General features: G+C 35.4%; 1 protein-coding gene across 2 annotated transcripts in view; it reads left to right on the forward strand.

Moving 5' to 3' along the window:
• The first annotated feature begins 5488 nt into the window (after positions 1–5488).
• LOC136340547 (lachesin-like) overlaps positions 5489–14160 on the forward strand; it is a 60834-nt gene continuing 52162 nt past the window's right edge. For both annotated transcript variants that reach the window (XM_066284716.1, XM_066284717.1), the window contains exon 1: positions 5489–5602. In XM_066284716.1, the coding sequence (XP_066140813.1) occupies positions 5509–5602 (94 nt within the window). In that variant the 5' untranslated portion in view covers positions 5489–5508. The remainder of the gene's footprint in view (positions 5603–14160) is intronic.

Raw genomic sequence — 14160 nt, forward strand, 5'->3', positions numbered from 1 at the left:
ACTCATTTTCTTTATTAAATCAAGGTGCTTTCTAAACACACAGCACCAACTTAGGGGTCATTCCTTTTGGTTTTAATGAGATAAAAACTTCGTATGAACATATAGGGAAATTATATTTTGTTGCCTTTTGGATGCTGTTTTTCTACTGTTTTAGTAAAAAAGATCAAATTTAAGATAGTTAAGGCGAAAATCATAAAATGACATTTCCGTGTCAGAAACATCTCAGAGATGTTCCGTGGTGGAGGCCCGCCAGTTTCGCCAACAATTAAGAGGATTTTTAGATTCTTTGTTTTCTTGAATTATTGCTGAGTAGTTCAAAATATTTTGTGATTCCTGTATAACAAGACACCCTGTACGATGAAACACCCAGTATAATGAGAAGGATTTGCAACAAAAAAACCCGGCGTCTTGACAAAACCTATCAAACCAAAAATATTGAATTTATTGACAGTCAAAATTATACAGGGTATTTCAGAATAAATCTGTCAACTGCTTGCTGTAGATTCTCTTGACCGAAATTAAAAATAAGTGTATATAAATGTGGATCCGTTTTCGATTCCTGTCTGAACTACAGGATGATAACAAATATTGAAAACAAGTTTTTTCTTAATAAGTCCGTTTCGGCATTAAATATTTTTATAAAAATTGGGAAGCGTAAAGTAGGTGTAGAGACGCATCTTTTCAGAGAAAACGGTGTTTTTAATTTCACCAGTGGCATTTCTATTCATTCCTATCGATGTGACCCTGAAAGTTTTAAATGAGAAATATGATACGCCACTGATTAAAAAAAGTAAAAATAAATTTCTGCATTCTTCATGTTTCTATAAAGGAAAGATCTTTTGAATATTTTTTATAACATTAACTGTTTTTATGGAAGAAAATAAAACGCAATAATTTGCAATTGAGAAGTCGCGTAATTCATTCGTTTAGTCCAATAAAAAATACACTAGCAATTTTTCAAATAGTGCGCGATAATATGTGAAGAAACACTCAGGCGTGCATTCGTGCCGGTGGGTGGCATTTTTAATATCTTGTTTAATTGTTAATTTATAAATAACGTCATGTATTCTTGTCTTGTAGTTTTAACATTAGTTAACAAATAATATTTTTTGTTTCCGTGAAAACGGTTAATGTTCTGAAAAATATTCAAAAAACTTCTTTTTTGCAGAAATATGATGCATTCAGAAAATTATTTTTACTTTTTTAAACCATTGCCATATAATATTTTTCATTTAAAATGTTCAGGGTCACATTAATGGGGACGCAACATTAAAAACATTTTATTTTCTTTAAAAGATATGGTCTGCATCCAACTGACGCTCCTGAAGTTCATAAAAATATTTAATGCCGCAACGGACCTGTTAAGAAAAAGCTAAAAAACAATAATTTTTTATCACTCTTTTTTAGAAAAGAAGCGAAAAAGGGCCCATGTTTGTACGAACTTTTTTTCTTATTTCGATCATAGGAACCCACAGTAAGCATATTGACAGATTTATTTTGAGACACCTGGTATAATTTTTTGGTAGTTAACTTTATTTGGCGTTTAATTTGATAATGACACTGTGACATTAGTCACACACCCACCATGCGTCTTTGTGAATTGTGATCGAGATGCAGGTATCGACTTCAGTGAGAATTAAGTTATTATCTGGTGCCAGACAACGCTTATTGCCGAATTTTTTCAATTAGTGTTTTTTTTTATACATATTTGTATTATCTGCTCTTTTTACTGATTGCTACATTTAGTCATAGATATTGTTTCATGATTCTTGACCATTTTACTTCTAGCCTGCCTATGCTGAGTATTTCTCTTGTCACTTAATGATAATCATTAATAAGCGAGATTTTTAGAGGATTGAAGCGAAATGAAATCCATGTGTGAATGCGTATCTTTCCAAATAAACTCTTAAAAATGTAAACAGTTTTCCTAAATTTTAACATATCTTCAATATTTTCTAAAAAATACGCAGTACATTTGAAATTTACTCTTCATTTGGCCCTGTACCTTTTGTTGTTTCCGAGATCTTAATAACGGGGGTCAAATTTGAAACACGAAATACATATTATAAAGGGTGACTCTTTTAGCTGTGTGTGTTACAAGGCAATTACTCTTAAGTAATTTATAGCTGGTTGATAAAATTTAACACACATATTAAGACTAACGGGGGCACTTTTGAAATTTTACAGGGTAGGCAAAGAAAGATCACTAGGTCAATATTTTCAAATGGAAACCCTTTATTTTCCCAGCAGTTTTAAATGTCGCTTAATATTTTAAGAATTTCGTAAGTGGCACATCTTAGAGTTAACGTTAGTTACTTTCGAGAAAATAGCTTCTAAATTTTAAAATTATTTATGTTTTGACGCCATAAGTTTGAACTGTTTGAGATAGAGTCAGACGATTTAAATCTATCAAACGACATTAATTTGGAATTTCCAATGTTTATGAAATTTTCATAGTTTTTGAAAATTGAAAAATTAGTGTCATTTGATAGGTCTGTCAAAATCAAAGTACAAACAGCGCAAACCATGTTGCTCTCTCGAAAATTATTTAAAAAGTGCGGATCGTTAAAATATAAATAATATACACATTTAGGCGTCCTTTTTTCGAACATTTTTAGAAAATAATTGAAAATAAGTTTAGATTATGCTACATAAGAATTACTTCAATCGTTAGCAGCAATTAAAACGAATGCGAGAATAAAGGAATTCTATTTGAAAAAATTATCCTTGTGGTCTTAATTAATTTTGGCCACCCTATATGTAGTTCTAAAAAGTTTTACAATGTGCGCCTGTTAGCGCTAAAAATGTCAATTTACTCTTCATATAATCTTAATTCGCAGTTTGAACCTTCTCTGAATTTTACAAGATAGAAGTCGGTTTTACGTAAGATTGTAGGATGTGTCCTCATCCCATCATCAGGATGAAATTTGAGGGTATATTGTTTGGATAAAGTACCAAAAGAAGTTTTTCTAAACATGCAGAATCGAGTGCTTGGGCAATCATGATTTAGAAAAAGATTGATTTCTATATAGTTGGTGGTATTAGATTCTCGAATGGTATTTAGGCCATTAAATTATTGTATTAAGTACTATAAGTAATATGCAATATTCTACTCATTAGTTAAAGTTACGCGATTTAGCTTGCAACCATTGATTTTTAACCCAATGAGTATTTGAAGGTAACCATCCTTTTCAGAATTGAATTCAATTTTGTCTTATGCTCAAATCCTCTTGGAGCATATTCATATATTCAGAGAATGCCGCCCTTAACGTTGCGTATTATGAGAATAATATGCAATAGATAACATATTTGCCATTTCGTATGTGGTGCTATACAACCTTAACGATGATGCTTATATTCCCCAACAGAATCATCTTCTGATTGTATATGAAAGGGTTCGCTAGTGATGGGGCTGTACGGAAACGTATAAAGACCAAATATAAAAACTTATACAAGAGAACGTTATAGTAGAAAGGAGTTCGTTATAGGTCATGGGAATTTCTATGCAGGCCATATTTTCACATAACTGAGCTGTGCACTGGAATTTTTTCTGTGATTTACCTCAAGTCTAATTTCTGCTATTGGAAAACTTTCCTTTGTAGGAAATAAAATTGTGAATTCCTTTTGGAGAATTATCTGTTAAATCGCGACGTGCTCTTGATCATTATTGACAATTTTGAACTCAAAGACTGCAGGAAACACTCCAAGAATGCGGTATTTTAGGAAACTCGAGCCAAATACCTTACGTTCGTGATTTCTGGTTACACGCCATTCGTCTTAATGATGCCTTTACGGAGAATGTCGACGTTAATGTCCCCTGAACATGTATATTCCCAAGTTTTCTTTAGCGTTTCGCCCCGAAAGTTAGGAGCGTAAACTCCCATTAAAAAAAGCTTAGAAATAACCATTTAATTGATATGACGGCGAAATTCGTGGATGAAACATGCCGTGACTACACGGGCCTCTAGCCCAATACCGCACAACGCTCTAAATTAGGAAACCTGGAATTTTTCTTATTTACGGAGGCTCAAAGTTGAATTGTCAATACATATGACATGTCGCAATGAGGTGTATACTTAATAAATGATTAGTCGGCGAGCTTTCCATAAATTGGTGGGTCCCAAATCCTGGCCCAAGCGATTTATTCGAATAAAATTGGTCACATATGTCCAGAAGGTATTTTTTATTACCTCATTTATATAGCCGCAGGACAGGCCGCTGCGTCTGGGCCCTTCAAATTTTTATGTTACACTTACACGAGGAAAAAATTATGTTTCCATAAATACGGGGTAACAGTTGCTAGAGAGATTTATTTTGTCGGCGTGTAATTTTTACTGCCCGAAGATTGGAAATGTGGAATTTTTTAGCCTTTTTCTATTTTAAAATAGCAAAACACAATATAATTGTCAAAAATGAACTGCAAACATTCACAGTAACTAGTAAATTTGAGCACCGTCACTTCGCCTGAAATAAACCTAACGTATGTTGAATAATGGCACACGACTCAAACATCCCGTTTTTTAGATTTCCTCCATTTTTGACTACAAGTTATATCATAAAAAAATCTAGAGTATTCAAATCGGGTGGCCTGGAAGGCCGTGCATGCAGTCCTGCTCTATGAGTGATAGATCACACCTACGTATTCTCTATCTCACTGCACAATTGTCTTCGTTCTGGTCCCTTCTCACACCTTCCGTCATGAGACTACCACATTTTCCTAATTTAGTTAAATCGGGCTTTACCCGGCTAAGTTACTCATCCCGTTTGAAGCCAATTTATCGTAATTCTTATTTGGGCTAAGGCAATTCAGTCGTCCCTTACAAGCTCATAAGGGGGTTTGTTCGAAGCCAACAAGTTGCGATTTAATTCCGTCCAATAACACAAGCGAACCAATCATAATACGTCATTAATATAACATTAAGGACCGGAGAGTGGATTACGAGGAATAAATTTACTTTGAGTGCTAGTTAATGGAAGGGCATATGTAGGTATTTCCAATCATCATTACATGGGGAAGACAATGTTTGATTTGGGGATTGGAATTTATGCTAATTATAAGTAATTTGACAAGAGCATTAATAAGTATTATGGGTTTTTTTTGCTGAAGCACGGGGATTTTGATAGAAAAAATCAATTAAAAATTTTAATATAAGACACATAAAAAGCGGCCCAATTACGGTTCCGACCATTCTTCTCCTTTATAACTGTCATCTTTATTCCGTGCTTGCGAGAAAGGAAAACGAAGAGGGAGAGTTTCAAGTTTCAATCACTCCTTAACAGGACCAATAATACCCCCAACCCAATTCTAAAGAATACTATTTCGATACGTGCCAAACGCCCTCGGCAGAAGAAATTAACGACAATTTTAAGTAAAAGAAAAAATCTCTCCAGATTTCGTAATATAATTGGGCCCATTTGGAACGCAAGCGCTGGAAAGAACACGGTTCTGGCGCGAAATTGTTCCAGTTAGTAAGCCGTCTATCCTAAGGGTGGAAGTCCGCGAAGCCCATGGCGCGAAAAGCGCGATTTTTACGTCAATTTGTGGTCGGCATTTTCGTTTTCCTATTCTTGATTTTCCAGCAAGGGTCCACCCTCATTCTAGGTAAGCTTTTCGCAGTTATTACTGACAACTAATTCCCAAAATTCAAATCAAATTAAACAAAAACAAAATGTTGTTAAGCGATTTTTTGCCATTTTGAAAACTCTCTGCTTCTTTAGCTGATAAGACAATAAAGTTTTAAAGTCTTGGTAGTTTTCCGGACGATTGTGATGCTTTTCAGCGCTAGCGGAAAAACTTTTCCATTGTAAAGTTCAATTTGATTTTCTGGCATGATTCTTCCCATTAACTAATTAACGGTTGATAATTAAAAGAATTTATTTTAGCGAGTTTCACTCGCTCCCGTGCATAAGAAAAAATGATCCATTAGTTAGCAGGGCTCCAACGCTCTTTAAATACCATTTAAGGTGTACACTGTGTCAAATATAATGAGGGCCAGTATAGGGGTCTCGTTAGTAGCAGTCGACACAGACATTAGATCTAAGAAAAGTTGCGCTTTCGTGGGTGTAGTTTCATGGTTCGAACATTCCAACAGACGCTTTTTAAGATTTTTGAGATATGTTGAAAAAAGACGGAATTTATCTTGTATTTTTTTTTCGAGTGGTGTAACGAGATAAACAAAATCCCAACCGGTTTTCCATTAAACTTTTTATGAAACTCCAAACACGCCGACCTTGATTTCATTGCATGATATTCCGTTTTTGTCAAGTTTTTATAGCAAATTTATCGATTCATCATACTCAATTATTCTCGCAATTTTTTTCTCAAACTCTGTCCCATCGTTTTCCCGAGAGAGTTCCATAAAGTGGCCCCCCTGCATGTCTTTGCGAGGTGAAAGTCACGCTGTACCGCACGTGTGCGGTAAGCGAACCAAACTGGCAGGTGCCGAGTCTGCGAGTAATGTGAAGTCGTGGCTATTCACGAGGGCGCTCTAAAACTATTTACCGCACGTGTGCGTGTAAAGGTTTCAGCGCACGCTAATTATCAATTACATTTGCAGAAGACAAAAACGTTATTATTTCACACACGCTCTAGCAGAGAACAGTAGATTATGTCACTAGGAGTAAAAGTGAGTGTCTCGAGTTAAGTCCAGTGATTGAAGGGCGAAGCGAAGCTAAGGCATGCAACAGGGTGAAGCGCAGCAAAGCCTATTTACTCTGAGTAAGAAAATATCATTACATTTTCAAACTTCCACAGGGTGTTCTCAGATAAATTACAATCTCTGTAACCCAATCATCATGGGCACTCTGGAACGTTCATTTGCTCTAACTTTCAAATGTATACAGCAGAACGGAAGTTACTAACACTCTTACAGTTAACTCGGATAAGTAACTCGAGTAACATTCAGAAGGGCTCGTCGAATATTTGTATCTAGTCTGGCTGATTTCTTTGCTTGATTGATGATACTGCATTACCTCTTCACTGTTTCTTGTATGTCTCAGTACCAGTTCATAGCACCGTCGGGTTGTAAATAATTTACAGTGTTTGCTTAATGCATAAAGTATTATTTAATCAGTGCGGTTTGAGGTATGTACGCGGGAGAAATCACAGTTAATAGTAAAAAGGGCTTACATGTAATTCCACTCGATTCTCATTAACTTCTCCTTCCGATTCATTAAATATCCCTTCTTTCATTATTGGCAATATACGCAAAAGTCCAACCTGCTTCCCACATACATCGAATTAGGCCCTACATAACAGCCATGCTAGACTCAACTTGAATCTCTCTTGGTAGTGGCAAAATGGTAAATGGTAGCTACTCATCCTCGCATATCTTCAAATTAAATATCATGGAGCCCGTTCCATACTATGGGTCAAACGAGGTTCATAGTCGCTGAACGCAGGCCTCTTGTAGGGGCAGCGCTCGCATGACATTCTCTTTATGTGATCATCACGATTATCTTTGAAGTATTAAATTGTCAACTTTGCTTGAGTGGAGCGGGAGTAACGCTATACATATAGTATGTAGCATCATAATTTATTATAAAGTGAGAGAAAAACGTTATTTTACCCCCCCCCCCCTCTCAAAACAGAAATGACGAGAACCTCAACTAAGATCATAGCTCCAAGTGTTCGTTTTTGAATTTCGAAATTCACAAAAGTAACTTTGAACCAATTTATACTCTCAAATTAATGAAAAATGCAACAGTGTCATGTTAAATAAAAAACTGGCAGGATGTTCGAAATTATCTGGATTTAAAAATAGAAATTAGGGACAATTTTTGAATCCTTGGAAATTCGGGTTTGACATCGAGAAACAAACGTTTACATATTGCTATAAATTGAAAATAATCGTATTAGCGTATCTAGAAATTCATGAAACTGCTTTCCCTCCTAGGGGTAAAAGCAGAAATTATGTGCGTGTTCCACATATGTGCGGTACGGTACGGTACGGTAACGGTAAATGATGTTACGCTTTAAGTCCGCTTGCGAAAAAAACTACCGTAGGTGCTTAGAACTGGCCAAAAGAGCTTTAGCGTACTCTACTGCTAATCGAACTTGCCTCGTTAAGTTAACTAAAATTAGCCTTTCGTAAAGTAATCACCTTAAATACTTGTGAGGTAAATAATTTAATCGTAAATGTGTGTACGTTCTCAATCGTGTAGCTCAAGTAAAGAAGTCTAAATTTAGCTTTTTGCGGCTTTAAAATAGTTTGTTGGGGCCATGTGCAATAAATCAGCAATAAAGCAATATTTGCCAAAATATTATTCCAACCACTATGATTACATTTTCATTACATGAGATCGAAAACGAGCATTTCCCAGTCGTAATTGTACCGAAAATACGTTTTAAATTTGCTAATATCTACGATAAATAGGCATAAACAGAAACATAAAATAAGGCAGCAGGATTGTCTTAGAAAGTAGTTCACAAATAAAAAAATCAACTTCAGAAGCACGCAATTCAATTGGAGATGTTGGTTATCGTTTTCAGTCTGATAAAGAAAACTTTCGTTCATTTCAGGTCTAAAATACCCTTTCACGTGCTTACATGATTTCCAATGGTCGGCTTCACCTCATACCGGGAATTATTATTAGGCGTGCACGGTCATATAATATGTTCCAGGCTCGTAATGAAATATACTATTACTTCGAAAATAGGTTCAATATTTTAGACCGCACTAGATATTAAAAAAGAGATATTAAGGGAAGATAGTTGGTACTCAAATGTTCACAATATTTCGAAAACTATTGATAAATTTGGGAAATGAGTTCCACTACTTTTTTATTTAAAGTCCGATTTTTAGAGAATCTTGATATAAAATCAATTCGAAAAGTTTGAAAACTTAAGTCGTGAATTCTGAATTAGTTTGACGTCCAGTTGTGCTGAAGTCGAAGGAAACTCGTGGAAGTCGTTTAGCCAAAATATCCATTATTCCTGAAAATTAAACCTCACGAAAATTTCATTTTCCGTAAAGCTCACACAAAACATTATTATTTGTTTTCGCCTTAGACCACCGAAAGCTGTGTTATCATCTCATCATGAACCACTTTTCTAGATCCCTTGGCAAATTCCTTTTACCCTGAGAAAAGCTACAAATTTTTAAACTACCAAAACTTCGTCGTTACGTTTAAACTATTATTTGCCTTCCCTTTTAACTTTAAAATCGTACACTACGAAAACGTTTAATTAAACTTAAATTGGGTTTGAAGCTTTAATTTTCAAACACGTACCGAACACCTTTCGAACTCTCAAACTTTTTAACATGTGCTTAATTCCAATTCAATGGCGTCAACCTATTCAAATTCTTATGAAATAGGTAGACAAGTTCTCCAGTGTGCAAGAACTTTTCACACCTAACGCTTCATTTAAATAGAGATATCAGACGTGAATGTTACTAAGTTGGGGCTCATGGATAAAATGGGGGAAACGAAAAATTGTATTTACGTGATAATGAAATTTACAATATCGTATGTATCATACATTACGAGGTTATAACTAACTACTATAAACTTCCAAGCATCTGCCGTATGAAATTGAAAATAATAAAACTCGAATTCCGGGTGGACAAAACGGATTTATTGTTGCCCATTACATGGAATCTTCCAATATTTTATGACATTATTTTTAAATTACATTCTCGTTGAGTCCGTAATTGGTTTTTAAGATTAGTTTTAAAAAAATTCATAAAGTTTGAGGGGGGATGAAATTTATAACTTTTGCGTTGACTTGCCTTTAGCTCGTATGCTTTATTGAATTTTCCGCCTGCCAAGTTACGCATCTCAACTGATACACTTTTTTTATGTTTGTCCACATCAGCGCAACAAAATGGGGGGTAAATATAATTTTGAATATGGAATATTGATTATATTTTCTACATTTGTAAACCAAACAAATCAGCTTTTTCTACTTATACAAAAAAGCCATGGAAGTATACGCCACATATATACATTTCACATATAAATGGAATCGATGTCTATCTAATTCTTGACGTAGATGATAGCTATAGAAATGAAATTGCTTTTGCTCTGCTACCGTTATTATTTCAAATGATGCATATCGAAGGACGAGCAAGCTTTTAAAATAATGATAATACTTTCAAATTTTAACGGCGATTGCAGTAAAAATTTAATCTGATGAGCGTAAAGATTTGCTGAACTGGAGTATAATGAGGTAATAAAACCGAGCTAAAACTCGAAGTTGAGTGTAAAAGTGAGCATAATAATAAAATCCATCCGTTATGTAGTCATAAAATTTATATAAAAAGCTTTTTTACGTGTCCGCGAAAGCCTATATCCCGTTCATTATCTTATTTTTAACTATTCGCATAAAACAAGCTGTAATCTTAAACAAGAGAAGGAGTGAGAACGAGAGTATTTTCGATTCATGTTAATTCCATCTTGTCACCCTTCATTTTAAAGGAAAAAATATCCTCTTTCCGGTGATTCCTAAATCAATCAGAAATTATGTTTGAAAAAATAAAATTTTAGGGTGAATTATGAAAATTTTCTCATCGCCCCAATTTACTGAAAAAAGGGTCTTAATAATATAAGAATTGTATTTATGTAACTAATTCAACAACTATTTAGTTGTTGAAATGATGAGTGTGTGTGAAAAATGGCAGGAAATTACGGATTGCTCCACTGGACTTGTGCCGTTAAAAAGAAATCGATAGCGCTCTGTTAATTTTTAATAACCAAAAATTGCTTCAATAAATATAAAAATTTACCCGCCTCCCTTACACACATATCTGATTGTTTAGGTTGTCACCCTTGCGCATTGCTTGACTAAGTGAAAGTACCGCAGCTGAGCAAGCTTTCTATGATTACATAGGTTCGGTGCCTGTAGGTTTCTTTATCCAAAGATTTCTTTGGATTTAAGAGACATCTTTTAATTCAGGTTAGCTTAAATTTTAAAAATGGTTGTGAACATTTGCTTTCCGGGTTACAGAAAAATTATTATATTCTTCATTTATATTTGTTCGACCAAATATCCATTTAGCTTAACTTAAAGTAATGTTGAACAAACTTAATTACTCTTCATTGTTGAGTTAAGATCAGTCGCTTTTCGTGAAGGAAAAGACATTTTGCGGAGAAATAAAAATTATTTTTGATTACAAGTTACATCTTCTTGTGAAGAAAGTAATTAAGTCTTTAAGGCTTCTCTCAGCCGTAAATTTGCATGCATTTATAAGAAAAGTTGTGGATCCATCATTCTATATCCCACTGAGTTAACCTGAATTAAGGCCTATTTCAAAGTAAGTTTTGGTTGAAGAATCTTGCTCGTTCTGGCTGATGATTACAAGTTACGGCCTATTACGAAGATAAAGAAGATTCAACTTTCTCCAAGTTTCTCAAGAAATCTGTATGCCGAGTGGCGACAGAAAGAGCGGTACGCATTGCTGCTCTTTTGCTATAAAAATTACAAATTTTACACGCTGATACAAACCAGTGTTACGAACATTTCGGGATAATTTTCAGGGGTATAGTACTTCCGGAATACATATCATCAGCGCAGTTTAGATCCATAGCCAAACGGCAATGGGGGATGTTCGGCTGATAAAGCGTACCGATGGCGACGGATTATACCCAACCTGAAGCAACAAAGTCTAATGATGTTGCTTAACAAAGCATGTCCATTCGAAACAAATTGAATATCAAAGGTACGTCTGGGATTCTGGTTTGTAGGAACAGAATTACTCGCATGGCCTCCCAGATGACCCGATGCGAATCTTTCAGATTATTTTTTACGAGGTCTCGTTTAGTTGTCGTTACATCCGCTCTGCATTCGGAATTGAAATTTTCTGCAGCTGGTCAATGGGTAAATAAGGACGATCGAGTTTTTGTGTCATTAAAGAGTTATGATTATGATAACTTGATCCTCCGGAGAACCATTTACGCCTGCGATGAAACCACTACAATAACTTACCGGAGTTTAATAGACCCAATAGACGCAAGCACCATCAACTCAAAACCAATCATTCAAATGAACCTTTTGCAGGAATCTAATTTTTTAACTTGGCGTCAATTAATTCATTATTTTTTACCTCCAAACCGAATATCGACGTGCATGGCATAATAAGTTGATTCATTTTACCCGAGACCGGTTCGTTTGAGTGGGGAAACAATTTAGTTAATGATGTTCTCGTACCGGTTTCTCAGTCTCGATTGTCACTTTTGGGACTCTAGACAATTCGTTTTCTTAGTAATAATGTCTAGATATACACTGCATTTGAATTATTCATGACACTAATAATATCTACGTTTATAGTGCCTGGTTTGATCGCTCAGTATAACGCTTCCTTTCATAAAAATCACTCAAAAGTAATCGGAAAAGTTTCCGACCGAGGTAAAACCACGAACAGCTAAAGTAATACTCTTGAAATTAAAATTTGGCGTGACCGACTGAAATAAGAACCTAAATAAAACCGGGCATTTTCTTTCTAATTTAGGAACCTAATACCAAGTTTGCGGAGTGCCATAAAACATAATTCGCTATGTGGTTTTCTCTGTGTTACCTGCATGTAGTCATGATATGTGGGGAAATAAATTGTGAAATATGGGGAAATAGGAAAACTTTCAATAAAGTAAAACGTATACGGCATTCTTCTCGACATATTCGCAGCCGATGACTGCTTGAAAATTCACCTCCGACATTTCCGTTCAGACTTGAAATGAAGTATAAACAGGTGAATTACATCGTTTAAAGGATCTTAAGCGTCCCTAATTAGGAAAATAGTGTTATCAGATATCAAAGCAGAAGTCGAAACGTTTCGTCTACTCTGCAGCGCAAGGGCTTCTAAGGAATTTACTTTAATTACGAAGACGTCCTACGCACAAGCGGCTAATTAGCCGAGATCAGCTACAGTGACAAATTAGATTAAGCTACCCTACGAAAAACATTTAAAATGTAATAAATAATGGGTACGTCAACGTCCTGCGAGACTGACATCGGACGTATCAACGGGCACTACGTCGGTTTTTTCCGCCGACGTTTCGGTTTCGACGTTTTAAGTCGTCATCAGGACAAATGAGGGCGCGCCGCAGCAACTTCATTCGCCGTTTAGAACGTCCAGTTGTTCATCCGTGTTGGATCTAGAACGTGGAGGTAGTAATATTGCGCTTTTTACAACTCCGATGGGTCGAAAAACTGAAGTGGAAATGTCCACGGAGAACAACAATCATGTTCTAGTCGCACGAAACCTACCATTTGCGAGTTTGGAAAAATTAGTAACGAATGCTCCAATAAATAACGTCTTTAAGGGTGAATTCACCTATTTCAATCGATACGAACAATGTGGTCCCCCTAAAATAGGAATCATTAGAAAGGGAAAGTTTGTGCCTCTGAGTCGCCACAAATTTCTAATGTGCAAACTTTTCCAATTAAACGAAAACTGGACAAAGTTCAAAACAAATATTATTTAGTAATTACTAGAAAAGGTTATTATTATTATAAACAGGGTAAACACGGGTGGTATAAAACGCTTTGAAATCGAGGGAACAATGCGGAAACCTGATATTTGAGAAATCGGAAACTTCGTGGTCACGGCGTTAAAATTAGTAAGCTTTCCCCGATACATATTTGATTTAAAAATAATTGATGTCTTTGGGTTTCTATAACAACATTCGTATTTTTACATTCGTAAACAAGCAGCTTTGTAGGGCTTTTCCGACGGGAAAAAAACGCGTAGGTACCGTTTCCTGCGAACGCACTCTTTGAGATCGCAGTGGAAATCTCTCTGGAACCAATTAAGAACATGGTTAGCTCTCCATTAAAAATTATCTTTTTATGCTCAGAAAATTGCCAGGTTCATTAAATTAATTTTTATCCATTAATAAAAGGGATTAAAATTCTAAGAATACCTCAATTTTTGAGCTCTGCAAAGAAAAATCTTAACTGAGCGTTCCGGTACTTTCTTATAGTTTTCCATTATTAGTTTTCTCTTTGGCTGACGTATACAATGTTGAAGAAATCTTATACTTCTGTTTGATTCTATGAGAGAAATAGCATATGTGCGCCGCTTGTGGGCGTTTAGGATCAAATTATTAATCTGGAGGTCAATTTCTATGCAAGTTACAAACTTGATTAACGTAGGCTAATCACTACATTTCGACTTAACGTAAAGTGTACTAGCCTGAACTACCCCAGAATCAGCAGTACTC

Source organism: Euwallacea fornicatus, chromosome 8, assembly GCF_040115645.1.
Source record: "Euwallacea fornicatus isolate EFF26 chromosome 8, ASM4011564v1, whole genome shotgun sequence".
Taxonomy (NCBI): Eukaryota; Metazoa; Arthropoda; class Insecta; order Coleoptera; family Curculionidae; genus Euwallacea; species Euwallacea fornicatus.